Source organism: Trametes versicolor (genome assembly GCF_000271585.1).
Source record: "Trametes versicolor FP-101664 SS1 unplaced genomic scaffold TRAVEscaffold_1, whole genome shotgun sequence".
NCBI lineage: Eukaryota > Fungi > Basidiomycota > Agaricomycetes > Polyporales > Polyporaceae > Trametes > Trametes versicolor.
This window is the reverse complement of record NW_007360321.1, coordinates 4,549,921-4,572,483: the sequence shown is the minus strand read 5'-3', so window position 1 is coordinate 4,572,483 and position 22,563 is coordinate 4,549,921. Positions and strand designations below refer to the sequence as shown.

The window sequence follows — 22,563 nt, the reverse complement described above, 5'->3', positions numbered from 1 at the left end:
GGTTTGTTTTTGCATTCACTGCGCCCATAGCAATCCTCCTGCTAGACCTTTTCCGTCCATGCCGCTCAAGATGCATCTGGCTTGGTGCACGGTAGGTGCCCTAGACTGTTAACATCATCCGGGGGCTAACCTGCGATCGATCCATCGTCAATTCATAGCACATGAAGGCTCCGGATCTGCACGAGCGCGTGCGAGGCCGAGAAGCACGCGATAGCTCGCCGAGCTTACTATGGCGAAAGCAGCCCGGACCCTCTCGCGGAGGCCGTCCACACTCCCGTGGGTGCACCTTTCGGTTCCTGAAGCCAACCTGAAGCTGCCTGGGTTCCGCGCCGACCAATCTCCACGCGGCGGCGCCGCTGACTTGGCGCGTCGACATTCGATCACCGAGCGCTGCTGTAAGCGTTGTATTGCGCCCGCGCCCCCGCTTCTCTTCCCTCCATCTCCGTCACGACGGCGTGCACGGCGGAGGGCGTGCACGCACGACTGCCGTGCGCACGTCATGGGGCGTCGTGTTCCCACCGTCCCGTCACCTCCGATGCTGGATCGGAACGTGTGGTTCACCGCTGTGCGGGGTGCTTCGATGTCAGCGCGCCGCTGCTAGAAGGGCGTATGTGAGACAGATCGTGGCTGGCCGATGGAGGCTGCTCCGGAGAGTTGGCCAACCGTGGTGCGCACCACGATCAGCCACCCCCGGGATCAGTTTGATTGCGGAGGTGCGCGGAGGTTGTGCCAGCCGTCACCGGTAAAGTGCGTTCAGGTTGTCGGTATGCATGTTTTCGGAGGCTGACATCTGTGATGGAGTACAGGATGCGGGCAGGCAGACAGGCACCCGCGGGACAGCAGGATCGCAGGACCCTGATGACCGCGTCCGTGGCAAATGGCAATAGGACATCGGCTCATCATTGCTAAATGGACCGACGGTCGCTGATCGTTCCATCCTTGGGGAGGACTCCCACCAGGGTCGTCGTCTGCCTGCGAAATGTGACGCAGTGCGCATGCCGAGTACGTCTTCGAAACGGCTGGATCCGACTCCCCGGCCGCGGGAGCAATGTGTGTATCTCCCAGATGAAGAGCGAGCAACGCTTATAATTCGCCATGTTGTCTCAATGCGGCATGCAAACACGCTGGGACGGTCCTGCCTTCCTCGACATAGGCACCGGTGTACCCCGCTGCGCTGGCGGCTGGAATAAGCTCTGGATACGGCGTAATCATGGGCCCGACGGTGAGAAACGCTCATATGCGCATGTTTCTATGTCCGCGCTAACCTCACGGATTCTTGAAATGCTATAGATGCTTCTTCGTCCCGGTCCCTCCGAGGTGGCAGCTCCCGGGAGTTCCCTCAACCCTAAATGGGACACCGTCCATCCAGACAGCGGGGGAGCGCGAGGCGAGTTCACCCTGTTCCCACATCATCGCGAACTCAACCTTCTCGTATCTAGCAGTGCAGCTCCTTGTTGAACGTTCCAGCACTGTTGCGCCCGAACTCTAACTTCACCGCCCGGCGCTGAGATACTGGCATCCCTTCATCCGCAGTACGGAGAGCAGCCGCTTGCACCGGATACAAGAAAAGACACATGTGTGCGCTCCAGACGAGGGCGGACCCGGCCCCACTACTGGCCGTTCCTTATCCAATTTGAAGCTCGACTACACGGGTGTCTCGGGCACAATGCAGGACACCGAGCTTGTAACTGCCATTGCGTGGAGAAGTGCATCGGTAGCCCCTGCGTAGGGAATCCTACAGTGGTAGAGCTCTCTCTCGAAACGGGTCCTTCTCGTTGCTGTGTGGAAGTGAGTACGTACGTCCCCCGGAGCTTGCGCTTGTCTGACAACCATCACATACTGCTGAACCATGACTCTGCTCGCAGCTGAACGCCGTTTGAACCTTTACCTTACCTCCGAGTAAGTTTGTAGCCACTACTCGGTGATCGGTGGGTGTTGTGCAGTCTCATGTTTTGCCAATAACTGACTGCATGTTGTCTGACAGTGTGTACGATACGTACTCCGGAGACACCATTCCCATATGCCTCAGACCGCCTTTCGCACATCTTGCCACCTTAGCATGGTTCAGCTACACCAACCGCATTTTGATCCAAGGCCCTATCGGCGCGCCCGTGCTGGCACTGGCTCGAAGTACCAAGCGCCCACCATGCCGCCCGTGGTTGTGCAGGTGATGCTAGGAGAACATCGCCATGCCGTCCTGCAGGCTGAAGGAAGAACGCCACTCGCGTTAGAAGCTGTGCACCTCCGCCATCCCGTGGCCCATATGCGGGCTAGACGGCCACAAGCAGGTCGAGTCGTCAGTTTATGGAGGGTCAGCTGGCCACCCTCAGCGTTTCCGCGCGACGCGCCTCTCCCCTATCCGTGGCCGTCGGCGCTGGGTTGCGGCTCTGACGTGTTTCGAGCCGGGTCGCACGAGCAGACCGGTACTTTGCGCTGTAATTGGGTGCCCGGACACCTCCGTGGGGGCGTCCAGGAGCTGAACCGAGCTGCAGCCCGCAACCTGCATCGGCTACTGGGGCGGCTGGCAGCGCTTCGCCGCTCAATGGAATCAGCGTCAAGCTTAAGACTGCCGTATATATCGCTTGGCAGGGGGTTTGCGCGGCGTCCTGTCGTATTTCTGAGACTCGCGCCCGACGACGTGCTGGACCGGCCACAGAAGATGCCCGCCACCTACGCTCTACCTCCTCTACACTCTGCGGGCTCGATGGCGATAGTCGCCATGGCGCGCGACGCGGTGGAAGAAGGTGCCCCTTCCGCTGGGCAGATAGCGACGACCGTGTTCAACCACTCGCCGCCGCCGGTGCTTTTAGGGGGGCTCATGGCGTTATTGTGAGTGTCGGTTACGTCAGTGTGCGGGATCTCCGCGAAAGTCGTGACGATCTTGGGGCTGACCCGCGCAGCCTGTCAGGGGCGGTGTTCATGCAAGTAGCCTTGTACTTTCAGCTATACTCGACGGATAGGTGGAGAGTAAAGACGTTGGTGAGTGTGCACATACAGCTGTAGGTTCGCGGAACTAATGCGGTCGTCGATCAGGTCATTGCGATATGGTGGGTCATGTGGGGGCATTCCTTCCGTCGTGTTCTGACCACAAGTGTTTAGGATGCTCGACGTGCTTCACTCTTCCATGGCTATCACTGCGAACTGGGAGAATCTAGTCATCCATTATGGGTCCTTCGATAAGCTGGACTCTATAGCATGGTGAGCGAACCGATCGGGCCCCCTTGTCTCCGCTGCTGACTGGAAGGTACAGGTCGATCGCGGTATGTAGGCGTACCCTCTCAATATAGCTTCAACTCTAACGGTTCGATACAATCGTCTGGCCCGTCAGATTACAATCGCCCTCACGGTCAGTTAATCATCTGTTTGGATCCGTATGGAATTGTCCTCACACCTTGCAGGCTGTGACCACGTTCATTGTGCACTGGTAAGTCGGGGATATGGTCATGGAAACTGTCAAACTACCTAACCCGATGTCAGTTTCTTCATTCATAGGATTTACTCGTGTAGGCCATCTCACACTTCGGGAACCATGTTTCCAGTATGCTGATTGCTGACCTCTTCACAGTAAGCAGAGGGAACTTGTACATTACCATGCCTCTAGTAAGCATCCATGGACAGCTCGAAGAGAGCGCGGCATCTGACTTACATGCTCTAGGTCACTCTGGCTTTACTGCGAGTTGGTGGGTCCTGCGGAGCCGCAAACTCAATGTCCTCATCCGTCCTAACTGACAGCCACTCTCCTTAGGTGCCGCTTCGGGTGAGTCTCGGGTCGGTTACTTTGAAGCATTCTCTCATCCGTAAAACGCAGTAACAACGTCAGAGATGTGCGCGCCACCCCTACCTGATCCGCGCACGGCGTTGACTCTTTCTGCTTATCAGGATCAAACTAGGAAATTACCCCTTATTCGTCTCGAAGTTCTCAGTAAGGCCATTCCTACTCCTAGTGCATCCCTTCGATGTTGATGCCGGTACAGTGGGTGTTCACCCTCGGCCTGGCCGTATCCGCTTCCCTCGACATCCTGATCACGATCATCATGTGCTATTACATTCGAAGAGGGCGCACTGCGTTCGTCCGGTGAGTCCCTGGATCCATGCTCCGCCCGTCAGCGCGAACGCTAACAAGCTGCGTTCAGCATGAACCGTATCATCGACGTGCTTACGCTGTACGCCGTTGAGAACGGGATGATCACATGGTACGTAGACGGCCATGTACGATCGCGGGCCCTAACTGACCGTAATTTCAGTGTTGCGACGTCTCTCTCGCTATTTTTTGTCAGTGGCGTCGGCGCTCTTTCGTATAACTACGGGCCTGATTATGATTGCCCTGCTCAGTGGCTCTTCATGCGAAGCAACTTTGCGTTCTTGGGGATGCATCTAGCCATCAACAAACGTACTTCGGCATTTTCAAATCCCGTGTTCGCATCTTCTGACGATTCTCCGCAGTGTACGCCAACTCCTTCCTGGCGAGGTGCGCAACGGAACCTTCTCCTCAGACGAGCTTCGCTAAGTTCATCTACGCTAGCCTCAACGCACGGAAGGCCTTGGCGAACAGGTCGCAAAACTCCGGAAACGTCGTAGAAGCCTATGCACTGCCCGTAAGGTTCCCCAGCAGTAGCAATTCGAGAGAGAACGTGAGCGCCACAATGATGCTGCCACTGATAGGGTTATACTGACGAGCGGCTGATATGCGCAGCAACGCCACGGAGGCCTTTCGGTGCCCGGTAATCCCAAGGTGCGCAGTTTCTTTGGTACCCGGCTCTCCCATACTCACTCGATGTACGCAGGCGGTGGAGATCACCATCGATGTCGAGCAGACCGTGCAGCACGACCTGGACAGACATAGGCCGCACACAGACGGGGACAGCGTTTCCGTCGAGTCCGAGAAGCGCGCTACGTCGGACGTGACAGATGCCAAGGTACACTGAGTATGGATCCTCGGCGGCGTGCTGTACGAGTATCGTGTCATCCGTTTTCTCCATCGTCTGTATATTTGTACATATTAGCGCTTACTCGTATTCCACCATAATTCTAGATCACGCCCGGCTCTGGGCTGTGCGCCGTCTCACGAGCGCGGTACGAATCATACGAAGGACATTCGTCTCCAAGATACTGCGACTAGGTTTCCGGTGTGAGAGCACCTCCGAAGTACCGCTCTCCCGGTCAGCTTCGGACTGGGATCCCTGGCACTACGGCCGCGTGGTCGGGCATGCGCCACCAAGCAAGCGCTTGGGTGTCGGATGCTCTTTCCGGCTGCGGCCACCCCTCGTTTGCAATACTCAGATGGTGCACACATAGTGGTGAAGAGTCCCTCGGCAATGATTGCTAAAGGTCATTTCGGATCTAGGACAAACATTCGACACATCGTCTGGACAACCACTGGTCTGACTGCCACTCTTCCGGTGGCCTAGTGATCAGTGAAGACGAAGGGTGCGTGAACCGCGGCTGCAATCAACATCATCACTCATATAGCAGTTGGACACCCTTCCATTAGTATGATGGTCCCCTTCCAGGTGCCGGAGTTGCAGCTTCTGCCTCCAATCCGGCAGTATCTTCTCATGCGATGTCCGAGTGTGTGACATACGTCGGGCGACGCGCTCACTAGGTGGCGCACAGCGCCCTAGGCTTTGACGTCGAATCTGTTCGTGGTACGGCCGGGTCGGGTCTAGTAGGTTCATAAGGATCGTGGCGTCGGAGAACTTTGAGCATAACCGCATTTGCCCCCGTAACCGCTGTCCTTGTGCGCTAAACATCGAGGTGACTGGAACAGAATCGCCATGTTGCATACCGCAGTGCGTGCAGCTGCAAACATCGATGTCGACGAGGAGACATGGGATGCGCTGTACCAATCGTCGGGCGCGGTCCTCGTCGGAGGACTAGTCGCACTATTGTGAGTGTCTCACGTGCCTTGGTACTACATTCTTGACCTGACGATGATTTGCCGGAAGTCTGTCGGGTGCGGTCCTCATGCAAGTAGTCATATACTGGCAAATGTATCCAAACGACCCCAAGAAAATGAAAGCTATGGTGGGCCTCTTCGACGATATTGAGCTTGCTGTATAGCCATGACGAACTCCCCCACAGGTTGCCTTGATCTGGTATGACGAGACGAGCACGTCTCCGACGAACTGAAGTCTGACGAACACGGCCCACCAGGCTTTTGGATTGTGTGCACTCCGCCATGGTGGGCATCGCAAACTGGGAGAATCTCGTACTCGGCTTTGGGAAATTTGACGGTCTGGATGGCATTACCTGGTCCGTTCGAAACACTCTCTGGCCGGTGGCTCATACTGAGGATGTGTATGCTTTCTAGGTCGGTCGCGGTATGTCGAAGGGAAATATTTGGCATGCGCCAGCTTTGTACTGACTGTTCTCGTGGCAGATGACGGTCGCCCTTACAGTGAGTACCCCGTATTTCAATTACCTCGCCTCACACGGGGCTGATCATCACGGCAATGCAGGCCATGACTACATTTCTGGTGCACTGGTGCGTCTACCTCGTACGAACGTATGTGCTGTGAATTTGACGGTGCTACTGTCATTCTAGCTTCTTCTCATATCGCATCCATACATGTGAGATTTTCAATTTTTATTCGAGCAGTAGCTCGAGGTACGCAAGTCTGACGGTGTCATAGTGAGCCGTGGAAATTGGTACATAACTGGACCGTTGGTAAGTCGAGTCTCATAAACAATATGCATGCTGTGCTTATGCTTTTACCCAGTTTGCCTTAGCATCAATACGATTAGGTTGGCAGCCTTCATAACATACGAGTTGCGAATATAGTACACTGACGTCCATTACCGCGAGATAGTTGCGGCTGCAGGTACGTCATCGCTCTCCCCATTTCCGTACTAGAACGGCTTCTCATTTCAATCCAGTGTCCACCGGAGAGATGTTCGTCGTGTAGTATCAACCCCTAGTGGCGTGTACTTACCCCACCACAGGTTACGCCTCAAGAGCTTCTCCGAATTTGTCAAGAAGTTTAGCGTGGGTCCTTCCATCTGGCGCTAACGTTGTCATCGCTCCTAACACGCCTTGTTACGGTAATATATAGTATGTCTTCACCCTGGGACTCGGAACGTCCACAGGTCTCGACATCCTGATCACGGGCATACTCTGCTACTATCTTCGGCAACGCAAGAGCGGTCTGGCGAGGTACGCAAGACGCTATGCGTCTCAGAACATCCACACAAGCTGAATCATATGTAGGATGGATCATGTCATTGGATTGCTGACCGTGTACACGGTAGAGAACGGTATGCTTACATGGTACGTGGCCCCGCTCACGGCGCGGTTTACGCGGCGCTGAAATCGAAGTTTTGTCCAGTGTCACGACTGCGGTCTCTCTAGTCTGCGTGCGTATCCAAATTCGAACACCCTTGGTCGCTGCTCACGACATGGGTACGCAGTGGCTCGCGATGCCGAATAATCTAATATTCCTCGGGTTGCATCTCGCCATCAGCAAAAGTGAGTAGCACGGTTCTGCGACGCCGACTCCCACCAGACGAATGCTCATTGCGGACTCAGTGTACGCGAACTCGTTCATGGCAAGGTACGCGCAGAACGATCGTCCCACCTCGATAGCGTGTTGAGATTGGTTGCCAGCTTGAACGCGCGCAGGGGGTTATCGAACCGGTCGCAAGGTTCCAACGCGCACGAGGGCTATCCCATGCCCATGCTGCTCCACAGCCCTTTCACTCCGCGGGAGCCCGGAGCGCCGTGGTCGGTGAGTCGCTCCCTCCGGTCAACCCCAACCTGTGGCAGGATCTGATGCTTGTGGTGTCGAAGCCAGGCGGGTTATCGACGCGCTCACAGAAGGTGAGTGGCTGAGAGTATCGGAGGAGTCGAGTTGGGCGCTGATCGAGGCCGCTCGCATCACAGCCTGTCCACGTCCACGTCGAGATCGAACAGACCGTGCACGCCGAAGCCTTTGAGATGTCGCAAGAGGCCGACCTTGAGTATAGTGCACGAGGCGCAGACCTTAAGCATAACTAGCATCGACCTGTTCTTGCGGTACTATCTTGGCGCTGAAGATGACATGCAGCGCGGCGTTCGCTTGGGTCCCCTTGTTGTACGAATATATACCCGTGGCATTATTTAAGGCAATTCGACGTGCCGGCCCGTGCTAACCACGGGCTCCCTCGCATTACAGCCAGACGTATCAGTATCCCTGCCGGTTGCAAACTCGGAGACAAAGACGTCGAACATGTTCAAGTTGGGAACAAGCTCGAAATCTATGGTAGGACGTGCTAGTAGGACGTGATCATCCATGAGTTGAAATGCCTCCGGTACGTCGGAAAACATTATATAAGAACGGTATTGCCAAGACGAGGTGTATCAAATTCGTGTCACAACATACATCCATATATAGAGTCAATTATACGTAGCGCAATAGGTCATTCGTAGTCTTCTTCGTCTAGTCTTTCGCGTCTTCCAACACGCGGCTGTCGAGACCCAAGGAGGAATTGGAGCGTTCCCGGCCGACCGCGTGCACCCCGCGGCGATAATCCTCCCGGTGGATCGTGTGCTCGATGTCGATGGTCACTTCCATCGGCTGCAGAACAAACCGTTCGCTTCAATTATGCCACACAGGCCCGGCGAAGCGATACGGACCTTCGGGGGGACCGCTCCGCGAGTACGAGGCTGGCGACAATGTAAGCCAACCGGCACGAGACCGAGGGCGCTTTATGGCAGAGTAGGAACTCACCACCCATGGTTTCACCTGGTTTTGGGAGCGAGGCGGGGTTGGCCACAGGATGGACATGGAGTGACCTTCAGGGGCCGTGGAGACGGTTTGCGTCCTGTCCGAGAGCGATCTACGCGCATTGAGGCTGGGTGCGATCAGCGATGTGCTCGCACCAGGGTTGGTCACGGCCGCGCTCACCTTGCTAAGAAAGTGTTGGCGTACACTGAGTACGGCATGATCGTCAGCGGCGTCCATACGACAGGGTAATAACTGATATTACGCACACTTTCCAAGAGACAAGAGCAGAGAGAGGAAGATTAATGTAGTAGGCATCGCTGCCCACTGTTGGGCGTCTGGTCAGAGCACGTATTGAACGGTCTTATTCGGACGGTAGAACTCACGCAAATGAGCGATGCGGTCGTCACGATGCTTCGAAAAGAGTTAGTTAGAACATGTCCATGGAACAGAGGACGTCCTCGCCGACCATGTTAGCATGCCGGTTTCCACCGTGTAGAGGGTGAGTAGGTCCACGATGCGATCCGTTCTATTGCGTGTTCAGCTGATGAGCAAAAAGTCGTGGTGATATTAACGGTACCGTGCGAGTCCGCTTCTTCGTTGTCGTAGGTAATAGCAGAGGATTGCTGTGACAAGTATATCGAGCAACGCGGACGTGGAGACCCCAAGGAGAAACGTGCCCTATCCCGCATCGCGTTACATCTGGAGCTAGCGGAATTGGCGGGAGGTAGATAAAGACAGACCTTAAAACCACGATCGGCCAAGAATAGAGGGAATGACTTATAGTGAAGCCTGATGGGGAAAGAGGGTTTAGGTTGGTGGACAATTTCTTTGTGCTTGAATACGTACAGTCCTCCGCAAGACACTGGGAACGTCGTGCTCAATGAACCCTTTTTTAGTGTAACAGATAGACCTACCACTTACCTATAGCTGAGACTGCAACACATTTTGAGATAAGCCGATGTCTCCACACTACCAAGGGGTTTTTACATACCTACACGAACGATAGACAGCGTAACCTAAAGGATGTGCTGCTTCTAAGCTATACTCGGACGCGGACTACTCCAACATACCAGAGTTCCGGTGATGTACCATTTGCCTCGGCTGACTGGCACCAGTCGATGGATATGAGAGGGGTTTCAGTCTGATATATCAGTATACTGGACTCACGGGTGTGTATACGGTACGAGAAAAATCTGTCGTGCGAGTCAGAACTCTTCCGGCTTATGGCATTATAAAATTGTAAAGTTCACCCATGTACGAAGAAGGTAGTCACGGCCTGTAGAAGGTACTACTTGAGGCGGGGTCTATGTAGGAAGCTTGTGGACTCTTACTCACCGTTAAGCCTATAGATATCTGGAGATACGTACGTATGAGACGACTTGATTATCGCTTGATACATCGTAGGGCCCAGCTCACCGTCAAGGGCCTAGACGCAGAATGAAGATGATTAGCACTTTTCGAGGATTTTCGACTGCATGAACCTACCATATGGCACGGCTGAACGTGTCTGGGTTTCCAAAGCCAACGACCAAGTTTTCCCAGTTTATGATGAAGATCATCGTCGAGTGAAGAATATCGAGAAACCTACAAAGGTCCTGATGAGCATGCGTTCGCACTCCAACGTCAGAATCAACAAACCAGATCACATATACCTGGGTGAGGTAAGCGACTCAGCGTTGTAATACGGTGCGGGACGCCAGGCAGACACTCGCCATCGCTCGGATCCTGGGACTGTCCGAGGGGTACATTTGAAAATAAACTATGACCTGCATGAGGACAGCACCGGACAGGCTGGCCGAGGATTCGTCAGTGATATCGATACAGTGTTGACGAATCACTACTAGGCACTCACTATAATGCGATCTGCCCTCCCATAAGGATCGCCCCCGACGTATGCGTAAGCTCGTAGAAGACATCTTCATTCAAATCCATGTTGTCGTGAGTCGAGGTCCGAGCTGCCGACTCCGATGTCGCGATTCTTCAGCCCGCTAGAGAAAATCGGTAGATCTGTCTGTTGGATACTAGCGGGTAGCCTGGCTGGAGGCAGTAAGCCGAACTTCTCAAACTCGCTAGTGTAGACACCGCATGGTTTATCTCCTAGCATCGGCTTACGAACCGTGCCCGGCGCAACCTTGTGTGCTTGATAGATGCGGTGAGGCCGTACGGTGCGGGCGTGATCGTGGTCGTGGAAACGACATGACGCAGCGAAAAATGACACGGTCCTGCGAAAAAGAATTAGGGAAGGATGTTACGCGCCAGGAAGCAGAGGGGCTTCGTACAGCCATATTCGCCTTGTGTCCCCGCCTTGTGTGAGGCGAAGCACTCGTTCGCGAGGAGGGCCGTCGCGTGCGCGACACCGCTCGACCTCACGGGCGTATCTGCGGCTGGCGGTGTTCAACTGGATGCCGACATCTATATCCGACGGATGGCGGACTCGGGCACTCCGCGAACTGTCCGTCATTTGGTCTCGAGCGTCGGCGCCGCCGGGCATCCATGCGGGGCGGAACTGTGCGTACCGAAAAATATCTCCGCAGACAACGTCAACATGTCGCGCGTAACGTCAGCTTTACAAAGGCCGTCGCGCCCATTCGCGGCTTCTTATACGCTGTACGTCCGGTTTCTCGAAATACCTGTAATGGGACAATGAGTACGCGTTGAAGCCGAGTGTCACCAGGAACGATCTGACACAGTACCTAGAAGGTGGACTAGGCGGTTCCTGCACCCGTCAAGGCTGGTAGGGAACGAGGGCTACTAACAGATCGCAGAGCGTCCTTGCCGTCAAGACGCCCCGCATGACCTGCGAAGCTTGCAGAAATAGACCGAGGACGAAACTCCGCCGTCGAAGAGAAGGGAGGTAGCACGTTCTCTGCTTCCGACGTCCCAGGCATCTCACGTTCTTCGCACACGGGCGGCATCCGATGTAGTTCCGTGCGGTCATGCTAGTCTTGGAGGGAAGCCAGCCTTCTTTATTCACGCGTGGACACATACGTCGATCAGACGCGAAACGGCTTTCTGACATAGGAACATGGGCGTTGGGGTAGCGGCGGTATGAAAGTGTGACGCCATCCATGTCGGCGGAGCTAAGAACGAGGAACCTTGTCATCAGCGTTCGGATCTAGCTCAGGGTCATATATGCCTTACCGGCGAGAAGGTCGAAATATCTGAAAGACAAGGTATCGCAGGTGAAGTTGTCGCCGATGCTTATTAGAACCTAGCCATATTCACGGAGATACAACATATCCCGCGGCCTCGCATTGGATCTAGATTTGAGCGAGATGGCTAAGCAATGCTAGCGTCAGGATGTCTATACGTGTTCAGTGGTGAGTGCCGGGTGACACTGGATAAATGACGCATGACTCGGGCCTCGTCTCGAGGCACGGCAACGATAGATCGAAAGCAAGTTGGATGAACCCATATGAAATACAACAGAAGAGATCGGAATCTAGCTGACCATCATTACGATCATGACTCTGCCAACACCGACAGCACCCTCTGCCTCTCCTCCGGGAGGACCATCACACTCATCTGTCCGTGCCAACCCTGCAACGGCACGAATTCGCGAAGTGCGGCGATGGGTGATAGTGGGGAACCCTCCCGGCAGCGGTGTTATTTCTTCGTGCCACCATCTCCAGATCCCGCTTTCTCCTCTTCCTTCTTCTGTGAAACAGGGCATGTGTTATGTTCTGCCCTAGAATACGCGCACGAACAGTGCGCTCACCTTCTGCTTCTCCCGGAGCGCCGCAGCGTCCCTAAATGACATCGTGTGAGCGGTGGCAACACCTTGAAGAGGGCATATGGACACTCACTTCTCTCTCCGCTGCTGCAGGCTTGCGGCACTCTCCTTCTTGCCCTTTGCCGTCTGCTGCAGCTTCTTCTGCGCCTTCAAGCGGTCCGTCTCCCGCTGGTTGCCACCTACATGTTCATTAAAGATACGAGACGGGACCTGCAGTGAATCGAGGCAGTTCGATCGGAATAAGCACAGCAGACATACGGGTCATCTCGCCCTTGCCGCTGAGTGTCGACGAGTGTCGTGAGGTGGTGGTTCAAGTCAAGGTGTGCGTGGGACGCTAGCTCATCGTTGCCGCCTTAATCTGCCCGGCGCCTCGAAACAGCTCGAAACTCGCGGACAATGCCGTGTGACGAAGTGTTACTTAAGTCACACGGGACGTCACTCCGGCCTCCCACACGCAGAGGTCCGCGGCTCTTGCTCTCTGCCACCATGATCAACTCGAACCACAAATACGCCCATGCCATGCCACGCACAGCGTCCGTTCTGTTCTGAACTCTGCCGGGTAAAAGAACCTTGGGTGCGGAAGTACTAGTCTATCGCGCCTCTGCGGCTTCCCAGCACCACGCGGCACCCCACGCTCATGGGGACATCGTCGCAATTCCAGTCGCTCAAACAAGCTCGAACAACAGTCTGGCGTTCCTGGAGTGCATGCCGCAGCTTCTAGCCGTGGCTGCGCCACGGCCCCTGTCTTGCGGACTGCACGCGCCAAGCGGGGGCATTCCCGGCATCGATCTGCATGTTCAAACTTGCGGCCATTGCGCGTTAGCACCGGCCCCACTGCCCAGTCTCGGGCGGTTCGGACAAGGTTCAGGTCGGAATCGATCAGCATGGCGGTGTGTGCTCTCGAACTATACCACCCGCAGTCTAACGCTATATGTATATGCCAGGCGCACAGCAAACATGGATTACGCACTGTTCCCGCCCAGGGCGCATCGCCGCTGCGTCGTGCTAGATGGAAGCAGATCAGTCCTATGACACGGGGCCACAGACCACAGCGGATGGTATCAGGGTACTAGGTATGATGCTGGACCTGCGGACTGATATCAGCGGTGTATGTTTCCGTTCTAGTCGCGTTTCCCACCTGGTCTGATCGTCCTCGCAATCTCGGGTTCAATACCGGCGGGATCATAACAGAAAGCCAGCGGCATGTTCCAAATCATCAGACCACAGGGACCGTGGACATTGACGCTGTCTTCTGTCTATCTAGATATCCAGATACATTCCCAGATATCCCCCATCAGGGATATATCAACAGAAACCCGCGCTCAGGGTCTCCCTTGCGACCATTCTCATGCGTCCCGCGCATGCTTCCGCGCTCGGCTTCTGGCCTCGGTCTCAGGGCGCAGCGGGAGGTCAAATATGGTGCTTCCGGAAGCGCAGTCACGCGTAAGTTCGCCATCGCCAATATCCAGTTTATAGGCTTTCATGTGCCGGGTACTGCGGGACTGTGTCTGACATGCGTGTCCAGAGACGCAACTCCAGAGCGGCGCAGCATGATCCTCCGCTCCCAAAGCGACATCGTGCCATACCTCGCAGGGGCCGTGCTTCTGGATCGATATCAACATTTCTTCACTCCGTCATCGTTGACGCCATGCCTCGCTCCTCGTGTATATGCCGGGCGGTCTAGGGTCCGCAGCGTTCCATGAACGGTGCGTTCTCCGCCTGACGCTTCCGGAGCGCATCCGCCCGAGGGCCCTGATACCCTTGATGAACACCTAGAGCTCTCGCGGTGGCTGATCGAAGTTGGCCAAGCGTGGATCCGCTCTACGTGCTATGGTGCAAAGCGCTAAGCCACCGCTACTTTTGTACAACCAAAACTAGTCGCTCAAATCTTGCCCAAATTCTTATCCACTTGACCAATCGACTCCTTTTCATCATAGGAACAGATCTGTCAGACGGTTTCTCAAAATTCTCAAAACTGAGGGAGTTATAAATTCTCGTCCTCCCAAATTTCGCCAGTGATGGGAAAAGTTCCGTATATGGTAGTGGAGTAGCCTAATATAGTAATTTAGGCGTCTAACATACGAGCGACAGTCTCGGGAATACGACGATGAGACTTGTACTTGCGCGAACTGAACTCCTTGACGCGAAGTTGCGCATCCTTCGCGCTCAGACCCATCTGATATGCCTCCTGCCAGCGCACCGTCCGATGTTCCCACTTTCGAATAAGCTCGACACTGACTGACCGCAGCGCCAACGGCATGTTCTTCTGGAGGCCTGGATATGTGTAATCACAGTGTTCGCGAAGGTAGCCCTTCACGGCCCCCCAGAAAAATTCGATGAAGTTCAGCTCACAGTGGTACTTCGGTAAGAAGATGCACAAGTGGCCCGCGGCTTCGATCACCTCTTGGACGAGGGACTTCTGCTCCTGGAAGTCGGGCTGCAGGTCCAGGATGCGTTTGGCACAGCAGCAGGTTGCCTCGGGATCGCACTTCTCCCCGGTTGGGCACTGCATCCGAAGCCCAGCTCGCCAAAGATTACGCTCGACCAGAATTTGCTTCATCCCTTTGGGTTTGTCCGGGTACTCGGGGTGATCGGGTGGGAATATCATGGACTGCTTGACTCGCCGCCCGTCGGAAATGTACCAGCCGTCATGCATTCGTGCTTGCTTCCCGCTGGGGCGCATGTTCATGCGGCTTGTGAGAAGTGCATCTTCCCCGTATGCGGAATGTCCTTGAGAATTGTCGATGAGAAATAATGCTTGATATCCTGGTCCGTGTATTGCTTCAAAAACGGGAATGATCTTCTCCTTCAGCTGCAGGTTGGCATTAAATATGATACCTTGTATCGAGTTAATTGCACTTGCCTGTTTCACAAACAGCTCACCCGTCCAGTACCCTTCATAATTCTTCCCGTACTCGAGACTCTGCCCAGCTTCCTCCATATGTCCCACGGTTGAGCATATGACATCGCTTCGATGGATCCCACGCCCTGCCCCCTTCTTCTTGAGTGGCTGCTCGCCGTCCAAAATCCAGCTCCCCTTCTTTCCATCATTTGCTTGTGCTGTCATCTCATCATGCGCAACGAGGACAAGCCGTCGCTCCACAAAATTGTCTGGCAACTTTTCGACCTCCATCCCGACGTTGCCGACAACATATTCCACCATCCGCTTACGATGCTCCTGCATCTGGGGAAGAAATTTCTTTTGACGGTACGCCAAAACATCTGGTCGGTCATGCCCATCGTAATAGAGGCCCTTCTGGTGGAGAGTGTATCGGAAACCTTCAAGGTGCAGCCAGCGACGGGCTGTTCGCAATGAAATCCCCTTTGCTGCTTTGAGATGGATACGGGGAAAGAGCTCTGCCTCCATATAGCGCATTAAGCCTCGAGGCATCTCTTCCTTGACGATGTGTTGGATATACTGCGAGGCCGCATCCGGAACCATGGTACCCTTCGAGTACTCGGCGAGTTTTGCTGGATTGATGGCCCATTTGTTCGAGCGGAGGTAGCTTCGTAGTTCCGCACGGACCGTTGGGTCATCGAGAAGGCTGTACGCCTTTGCATGCTTTCCACGCCAGGATACAGGGAGCTCGCGTTTTGCAGTCCATTCCCTTACCCAACTCCGCACCATCCGACCTCCCCACCGTGCTGCAAAGCCCTGACTCTCGGCCGCACGCTCAGATGCCTCCATGGCACTTCGCCCATTGTGGAGGACCATCTGTAAGTGGCTTTGTATGCAACGTGCTCGATAGGCCTGAAGACCGTGGTTCCCCGTGTCGAAGTTCTCGCGTTTTGAGCGGATAAGCCTTTCTATTGCTGCCAATGCTTCTTTGAGTTGTTTCTTATGTTCGTCTTGGGCTGCCTTGCGTTGTGTACGAGCGGGTACGTCGAGACGACGGCGTTTGAGAGGTGGTGCGGGACGAGAAGGAAATGATAAGTCATTATCAACTGCTGACACTAGTGGGGCGGACGGAGGGGTAGCAGGGTGCTCGGGACGTGCGGGTACCGAGTCAGACTGATCAGCTCCTGCGGGGGCCTCCTCGGAGTCGGACTCGAGTTCAGTATCAGAGCCATCGGCGGAGTACCCATCCTCTGACTGATAACCAGTGAATATATCATTACAAGAGAGGATAGCGGCACACTGCTGCGAGTCGGGATCGTTCCGTGGGGGCGCGGGGATTTCAGGCACTACAGCATCGTCCTGAGAAGACTCGGAGGACGCGGGTGCGGTACGAGCCTGGCTAATGAATTGCCGCATGAGAGCAGCTCCCTTACTGCAGTAATTGTAAGTCCCAGTCTCGTATACGGCAGCTTTAGAACCATACTCACGTCTTTCGCAGCTTCGCATCTGCTGTGGCCTTGTCGCGTGCCTCCTTGTCCTTCTGCCGCTTGGTTCGCGCGGACTGGCCATTATAACCGAGACTACGCCGGGACTCGGCCTTCTTCCACTCCTTCTTCGAGATCTCGCGCTTCAAGGTCTCCGTTGCATCACCTTGAATGGACCTGCTGTACCTTGCCTCAAGACTCTTCTTCAGCTCAGGGCCGCAAAGTTCCTCCAACTCATTGTCATCTGTCTCGGCCCCAGAGGTGTCGAACTCGGTGCCGAAGGAGATATCCGACTCGAGGTCTGAGATGAGCTCGTGATTGATGCCCCCAGTCCACTTGGTACGTTCATCTTCGGGGCTGGAGTCGTCATCAGAGATGGTAATGGCTTCTGAATCGTTTGAACTGGCGCCAGAGGGCGGCCCAGGTGGTGTGGCTTCATGGTGGCCGGCGTCGAGAGCAGCAGACGTCAATGGAGCCCCAGTCTCGATAGTCCCAATGATGGGCAGTTTGCAGGAAAATTTAGCAGCGCGAGCATTGGCAATGGAAGCCTTCTTTGCCTTCGATGTTTTCGCAGGCATGATGGTGAGGAGTGTAGAGTTGAAGAAACATTCAATTCTCCGCCGCAGCTCACTATGGCCGGTGGCTAAACTACATTAGGCGCTCACTCGAACCGGTCCCCGCTCGATTTCGCCACTGTACAAAAGTGGTGGTGGCTTAGCGCTTTGCACCATAGCCAATCGAAGCATGGTGCGTGCGCAATAAGACGGCTGTGGGCCCAGGACGTTTCTCTTCCTTCCTTCCCCTGACCTGCTGCGCGATCGCAACCTTTTCTCCGATGCCGGAGTGTGATGTCCTCGGACGGACGTCTTCTCAGCAATAAGGTGTGAGTATCAGGGGTTCCTGTGCCAGGCTGCCGCCGCCGTCGGCGCCACGCGCGGAGAAAATCCGGGGAGCAGCCATCCAGTCTGGAATAAGCTCGTGCGAAACATGCACTATGCACGCATGCCTGGGGCGTGCGGCCATCGTAGGCGTATCGCGATCTGTTGCCGCGGTTCCCACCACAGACGCGGACAAGTACAAGGTTCGCGAGGGCCCCACGGCGCATGTCCATATAGCAGCCACCGCTACTGTATGCCGTGGGATGATTCGCACTCGCTCCGAGCACTCAGGCATCTGACCTTTACAGACCCCGATCTCACATGGACGCCGCCGTACTGCACCCATCGCAGCGGGCGGCAGCGGTCGCGTTCGCGAAGATTGGCTTTGACGCACTCTCAATGGCATTGCACCCTGTCCGCGCGGCGGTGCGAACGACGCGCCGCCCGGGTGCATCAGAACCGAACCCCGAGGGCTGCCGGTCCCCAGGCTGCTGGAGCTGGCGTCCGCGCAGGGGCACTGGCGCGCGCGTGCCGCCCTGTCGCCGCCTTACCCGCGACGCTCCACGCACCCTGCCTTCTGCGGCGCGCGCGACGTCCCGACGGGACCCCCGCGCCCACAAATAGCCGAGCCACGGGGCCGCCTTCGCTGCAATGTCCGCCGCGGCGCCGGCCGCGGTCGCCCTCGCCCTGCCTTCCCCGCCCCACGCCGTCACGCGCGGCTGCCGCTCTTCGCCCCGGAAACGCACGGGGCGTCGACGACGCGTGCACGGCGATCCCGGCCCCTCGCGGCGGGGGCGCATCGCACACGCACACGCTAGGGGCGGAAGAGGGAGCGCGGCTTCCGTTTTGCAGTGCGCTTCGACTCCCACCCCGTACGCAACGTCGCGCGTGCACGGCGGATCGTCTCCTCTGGGTCGGGCGCACGGGGCGCGGCTCCCTGGATAGCCTCTTCACTCCTATTTGCGCGGGGTGCCTGTTCTGCTCCCGGCCGCGCGGCGTTCTCGCTCGGACGCTTTGGACGGGCACGCCTCGTGTTCGTGCGGGAGCGCCCGTCCATATAACCTTCACGGACGAGCGGGGCGGTAGATGGGTTCGACTTGGTGCGTCGCACCGTACATGAATCGCACCTCCCGCAACCTTGTACGCTGAGCCCCGTCCGTAGGATGCGTCCGCGCCCCACTCGATGTACATACATACGCACGGCGTTGCCCGCGCCCGAATACAAGGAGCGTCGGCTACAGCTACTCGGATCTCGTCCGCACTTTACGTCTGCGCGAAAATTTAGGCTTCGCTGTCGCGCCTCCTCCGCCGTCCGACGACCCGCTCAGACCGGCAATGCTTCTTTCAATTACTGGCACGGGCGCAAACGCAAACAGGCGTCCTCTGACAGTAGTCGCGTGCGCAGCCGAGTGGCCTGGATATGGTGCGCGCATTCGTCGATGTGGCGCGCTCGGGCAACGCGCGCCGCGGGCTGCGTCCGGTGGGGCCTCGGAGCATGGATGCTTCGCGCTGAATAGAGGGTTTACGTCTCGGCTCGCTGGACAAGCACCATCTTCGCGATAGAACGTGCATGGAATTCATAGAATGCATAGAAAGCACAAGGCGCCGTCGCGAGATCCTATACACCCCCGTCCCCCATCTCCACGCGAGATTCCCGTCGGCATTCTGCCGGGCGCGCGCGAAGCTGCCCGTATGCGTCGATGCAGGACCCCGGATAATCCTGGCAAATGCCACCCCCCGCTGACGGACCAAAATGAGGCTCGGAGGGGCCGGAGGCCTTCCGCCGGACGGACCAAAACAGGGGGGTCCCGGCCGGTCAAGCCTCCCACTTTCGCCGGACCAGAGGGGGGGTCCGGCCGGCGAGGCCATCCAGGGCGGCGGACCAGCAGCGGGGCTCCGAATAAGCGCCTGTCGGCCGGTGGGCCCGGACGGCGCTTGGGCATTTGGCGCCTAATTTCCATAATTGGCGCCGCGTATGTAGGCCTTCCACCGGGCCCGGACCAAGTGCCCCCCAAACCTATGCCTTCCACGCGGCACGGACCAGAGCACCCTCCGGGACCCAAAAATCGGCCCGGACCACGACCGTCAAAATCAGGTACTTTTTGGGGAAGGCATTTGTTAGCATTATCCGGGGTCCTGTCGATGCCCTTCTGCGTGCAGCCAATACACGCCCGATGCGGTAACAAGGCAGGGACTGGGCGCGCTGATGGCCCCGGTGCGGGGCGGGGGCTTCTGGGGGCTACGCGGACGCGCCGGGTTCGCACGGGTGCTTCTGGAGGAGTCGCGGGTGGGCCGGCCGGGCGATGCCCGTTCATTTCCGCCCTGGGCGCGTGGATGCGAGGAATGCGCGAGTGGCCGTTGGCTGGCGAGCGGGTATGCAGTCCCGGTGAGAAATGCGTATGGGCGCTTCGGCTGCCGTCGACCGCAAATAGGGCGAGCCGATGGGACTCTTAGATAGGACTCCCTTCACGATGGGGCACTAGGGGGATAGCACGCAGATGGGTCCCATATGGCGCGACATAAAAATAAATAGTCCCAATTATGCGCTCATAGGATGGGACTCTGGTGGGACCGAATCGTTCATTTTAGCCGATCCCGACATATTTTATACACATTTCTAGATGCTGCTCCCGCGCCCGCGCCTCCACCACCCATTCGCTGCTCCGGTACGTGCGCCCGCCGCCCATTCTGATGACGACGAATTCGGAGCGCACGGGGCGCCCGCGCGATGGCGCACGCCCTGCTGCGCGAGGCCTTTCCGATGGGCTTGCGCTAGAATGATGCAAGCTGCGAATGCGTGACGCGAGGCCCCCAGCGGTCGGGCGAGAAACAGAGTCCAGAGTTGAGAGTACGAGGTGGAGACGAGAGCGAGTGACAAGAGTGATCAACGAGAGCTATTGACGAGAGGAGGCGAGAGCGTTCTACGAGAAGAGGCAATAGCGATAGGCGAGAGTGGTCCGCGAGCATGGAGAGGGCAGACACAGGCGGATGCGAGATCATGAGACACCGATAGACCGGAGAGAGACGATGCGCTGCGCGCGGACGAGAGATCGCGAGACACGGCGACGACGGCGAGATGGCAAGAGTTGGCGACGACGGCAAGACGGCGAGAGGAGGCGAGAGACGAAGACACATGCGGGCGCCGTGCGGGGAGACCCAGACGAGACAGAACGAGGCATCATAAGAGCGTAAGACGCGTCCGAGAGAACGACAACGGCCGTGCGGAACTACTTGGGCGTTTTGACAGTGTTCCGAGACTTCTTCGCTTTGGCTGTAGCTGTAACCTGAGCCAAAGCCACATCGTTGAAGCTCTGAGAGGCATGAGTGTGCGGGATTGTCGACGAGACGCTGCTGGATGCATACCTTCTTGATGTCTTCCGGGGCGGATGCGTACGCATTCACCACCTCCTCCGCCGTGGCCGCCGCATTTTTCAGCAAATGAGCGAGCCCGAACCGGAACCTGCAAGCTGTATCAGCGTCATATAAACACATTTGCACGATGTTCGTACCTCGCTTCGTTGCCCTAGGTCGAGTGAATAAGCCACTGTAAGCTTCGTACAGCAAGATAGTACATAGAATCTCTTACAATGCGGAGCTCCTGGTCCATGGAGTCGTAGTACGCCGTAAACTCTCCGGTCGTCGCCTTGGGGTGTTGCTTGATGTACGCCACCGCGCACAGGTTCCTGCAATGCTTGTGAATCAGCCGACACCGCGAACACGAGTGCAGGCAAACTCACCGCGCCGTAGTCGAAGTCCGCTGGACGCGCAGTTTGGATGCGCCTTTGACGGCGGCGGTCTTCGTTGTTGCAGCCGGAATCGGACCTTTGGTGGCTATGGATGTTGGCTGTGTTGTCCGGTCGTCGATCGTGGTAGTACTGACACCCTGATCAGGCAGCACCTTGCTCGTCGCGGGGGCATCCAATAGCTGATCACGGGTTTGCACGGTGCTGTCGCCTGCCAGGGTCGTTATTGAAGCGGACGGTCCGGCACTGGGCTCGCTTGCATCACCCGTGTTGAGCAGGCTGTCCAGGGTAGGTATAACCATGGCAGAGGGCTTGGGGCTGCGTGAAGTCGACTCCGATGATCAGTGTTGTGCAGTCAACAGTTTGTGAACACGTACAAGGGACTGAGAAACTCGTCTCCCTGTAAAGGAGGCACAAAGATTCAGAGATTGTACATAGCGGGCAAAGACAGTGCTCACCCGGATTTTCGCCAAGATGCCCCGCCTCCGCGAGGGATCGTCGAGGATTGAGGATGGACGCGGCGCAGACGACTCCGCCCGAGGGGGAGCGGGTGGACCAGACACAGTCCCTTGGTCCTCAGAGAGCTGCGTGTTGTCAAACTCCTCGTAGAGATCACGAGAGTCGGGCGACGTGGAGCGTGTCGGCACCCAAGACGTTGTCGCCGGAGTGCCAGGCGCAGCAGTCGTCGCGCGGGTCGAAGTGGAGGAAAGGACGCGTGAAGCATCAGCCACGCGGGTGTGCTTGTGGCGGATTCGCGGTGGGCCCGGGGGCGACGTCCGTGCGCGCTTGCGAGAGGAGCCCGGCGAGGCGGGCGTGCGGATGCGCTTGGTCGATGTCTCGGGTCGACGCAGGCGTGGGCGGGGGTGACTGTCATCGTCGCTGTCGCTGTCAGATGACCTGCTGGACTCTTCAGACTCGTCAGACGAGGACTCGGACCCGTAGTCGGCAGGGTCAGGTTTGGTATCCTTGCCGGTATCTTGAGCAGCTGCTTTGGCCGCCGCCTTCGCCTTCGCTGCCGCCTCTGCGGCCTTGCGCTTTTTGACGTTCCGAATGTAGCTGGAAAACCGTTCGCTTGCGAAGAGGGTGAGCTTGTAATGGTTCTGACACAGCGCGAGCTCGGGGAACTCCTTGTACATGTGTGTACGATGCGCTCCCACCAATTCGAAGTCGGCGGCTCTCCACTT

At 56.8% G+C, this 22,563-nt stretch overlaps 5 protein-coding genes across 5 annotated transcripts; 2 read left to right on the top strand and 3 right to left on the bottom strand.

The window, feature by feature from the left end:
• The first annotated feature begins 2,608 nt into the window (after nt 1-2,608).
• Nucleotides 2,609-5,057, top strand: TRAVEDRAFT_160102 (uncharacterized protein). Its single transcript, XM_008035154.1, has 21 exons — nt 2,609-2,829; nt 2,901-2,979; nt 3,034-3,047; nt 3,100-3,198; nt 3,251-3,260; nt 3,329-3,346; nt 3,399-3,424; nt 3,478-3,503; nt 3,566-3,600; nt 3,656-3,680; nt 3,746-3,757; nt 3,809-3,824; nt 3,880-3,922; nt 3,975-4,075; nt 4,134-4,193; nt 4,245-4,272; nt 4,333-4,390; nt 4,444-4,468; nt 4,523-4,631; nt 4,694-4,732; nt 4,785-5,057. The coding sequence occupies exons 1-21, from the start codon at nt 2,660-2,662 to the stop codon at nt 4,923-4,925; spliced, it is 1,134 nt and encodes a 377-aa protein (XP_008033345.1). The 5' UTR covers nt 2,609-2,659; the 3' UTR covers nt 4,926-5,057.
• A 717-nt stretch (nt 5,058-5,774) lies between these two features.
• TRAVEDRAFT_68771 (uncharacterized protein) lies at nt 5,775-8,144 on the top strand (the record flags this gene model as incomplete). Its single annotated transcript, XM_008035153.1, has 21 exons — nt 5,775-5,887; nt 5,946-6,024; nt 6,082-6,095; nt 6,154-6,252; nt 6,311-6,320; nt 6,380-6,397; nt 6,459-6,484; nt 6,545-6,570; nt 6,633-6,667; nt 6,720-6,744; nt 6,810-6,821; nt 6,877-6,892; nt 6,943-6,985; nt 7,053-7,153; nt 7,208-7,267; nt 7,326-7,353; nt 7,408-7,465; nt 7,526-7,550; nt 7,604-7,724; nt 7,787-7,816; nt 7,880-8,144. 21 exons carry the CDS (start codon nt 5,775-5,777, stop codon nt 7,991-7,993), a joined length of 1,053 nt encoding a protein of 350 aa, XP_008033344.1. The 3' UTR covers nt 7,994-8,144.
• Nucleotides 8,145-8,414: 270 nt separating this feature from the next.
• Nucleotides 8,415-10,634, bottom strand: TRAVEDRAFT_42607 (uncharacterized protein; the record flags this gene model as incomplete). The annotated part of the gene is made up of 19 exons (XM_008034085.1): nt 8,415-8,552; nt 8,612-8,641; nt 8,706-8,829; nt 8,883-8,907; nt 8,969-9,026; nt 9,086-9,113; nt 9,169-9,228; nt 9,549-9,564; nt 9,624-9,635; nt 9,694-9,718; nt 9,773-9,807; nt 9,870-9,895; nt 9,953-9,978; nt 10,038-10,055; nt 10,119-10,128; nt 10,188-10,286; nt 10,341-10,354; nt 10,409-10,493; nt 10,555-10,634. The coding sequence occupies 19 exons, from the start codon at nt 10,632-10,634 to the stop codon at nt 8,415-8,417; spliced, it is 909 nt and encodes a 302-aa protein (XP_008032276.1).
• Nucleotides 10,635-14,500: 3,866 nt separating this feature from the next.
• Nucleotides 14,501-16,690, bottom strand: TRAVEDRAFT_112269 (uncharacterized protein; the record flags this gene model as incomplete). Its single annotated transcript, XM_008035152.1, has 3 exons — nt 14,501-14,782; nt 14,981-15,489; nt 15,715-16,690. 3 exons carry the CDS (start codon nt 16,688-16,690, stop codon nt 14,501-14,503), a joined length of 1,767 nt encoding a protein of 588 aa, XP_008033343.1.
• A 3,804-nt stretch (nt 16,691-20,494) lies between these two features.
• TRAVEDRAFT_55851 (uncharacterized protein) lies at nt 20,495-21,882 on the bottom strand. Its single transcript, XM_008034233.1, has 7 exons — nt 21,838-21,882; nt 21,757-21,779; nt 21,374-21,697; nt 21,223-21,319; nt 21,146-21,159; nt 21,000-21,096; nt 20,495-20,947 (listed from the first exon to the last, which is right to left on the bottom strand). Exons 3-7 carry the CDS (start codon nt 21,679-21,681, stop codon nt 20,864-20,866), a joined length of 600 nt encoding a protein of 199 aa, XP_008032424.1. The 5' UTR covers nt 21,682-21,697; nt 21,757-21,779; nt 21,838-21,882; the 3' UTR covers nt 20,495-20,863.
• Nucleotides 21,883-22,563: the final 681 nt, after the last annotated feature.

Excerpts from the sequence above, each read along its gene's own strand:
- TRAVEDRAFT_160102 (XM_008035154.1), top strand. The coding sequence starts at position 2,660 with ATGCCCGCCACCTACGCTCTACCTCCTCTACACTCTGCGGGCTCGATG. Across the intron at positions 4,076-4,133 it reads GGGCGCACTGCGTTCGTCCG|CATGAACCGTATCATCGACG; the intron begins GTGAGTCCCTGG and ends AGCTGCGTTCAG. Across the intron at positions 4,273-4,332 it reads CGTCTCTCTCGCTATTTTTT|TGGCTCTTCATGCGAAGCAA; the intron begins GTCAGTGGCGTC and ends TGCCCTGCTCAG.
- TRAVEDRAFT_55851 (XM_008034233.1), bottom strand. The coding sequence starts at position 21,681 with ATGGTTATACCTACCCTGGACAGCCTGCTCAACACGGGTGATGCAAGC. Across the intron at positions 21,320-21,373 it reads CGGACTTCGACTACGGCGCG|GAACCTGTGCGCGGTGGCGT; the intron begins GTGAGTTTGCCT and ends CAAGCATTGCAG. Across the intron at positions 20,948-20,999 it reads CCCCGGAAGACATCAAGAAG|AGCTTCAACGATGTGGCTTT; the intron begins GTATGCATCCAG and ends CATGCCTCTCAG.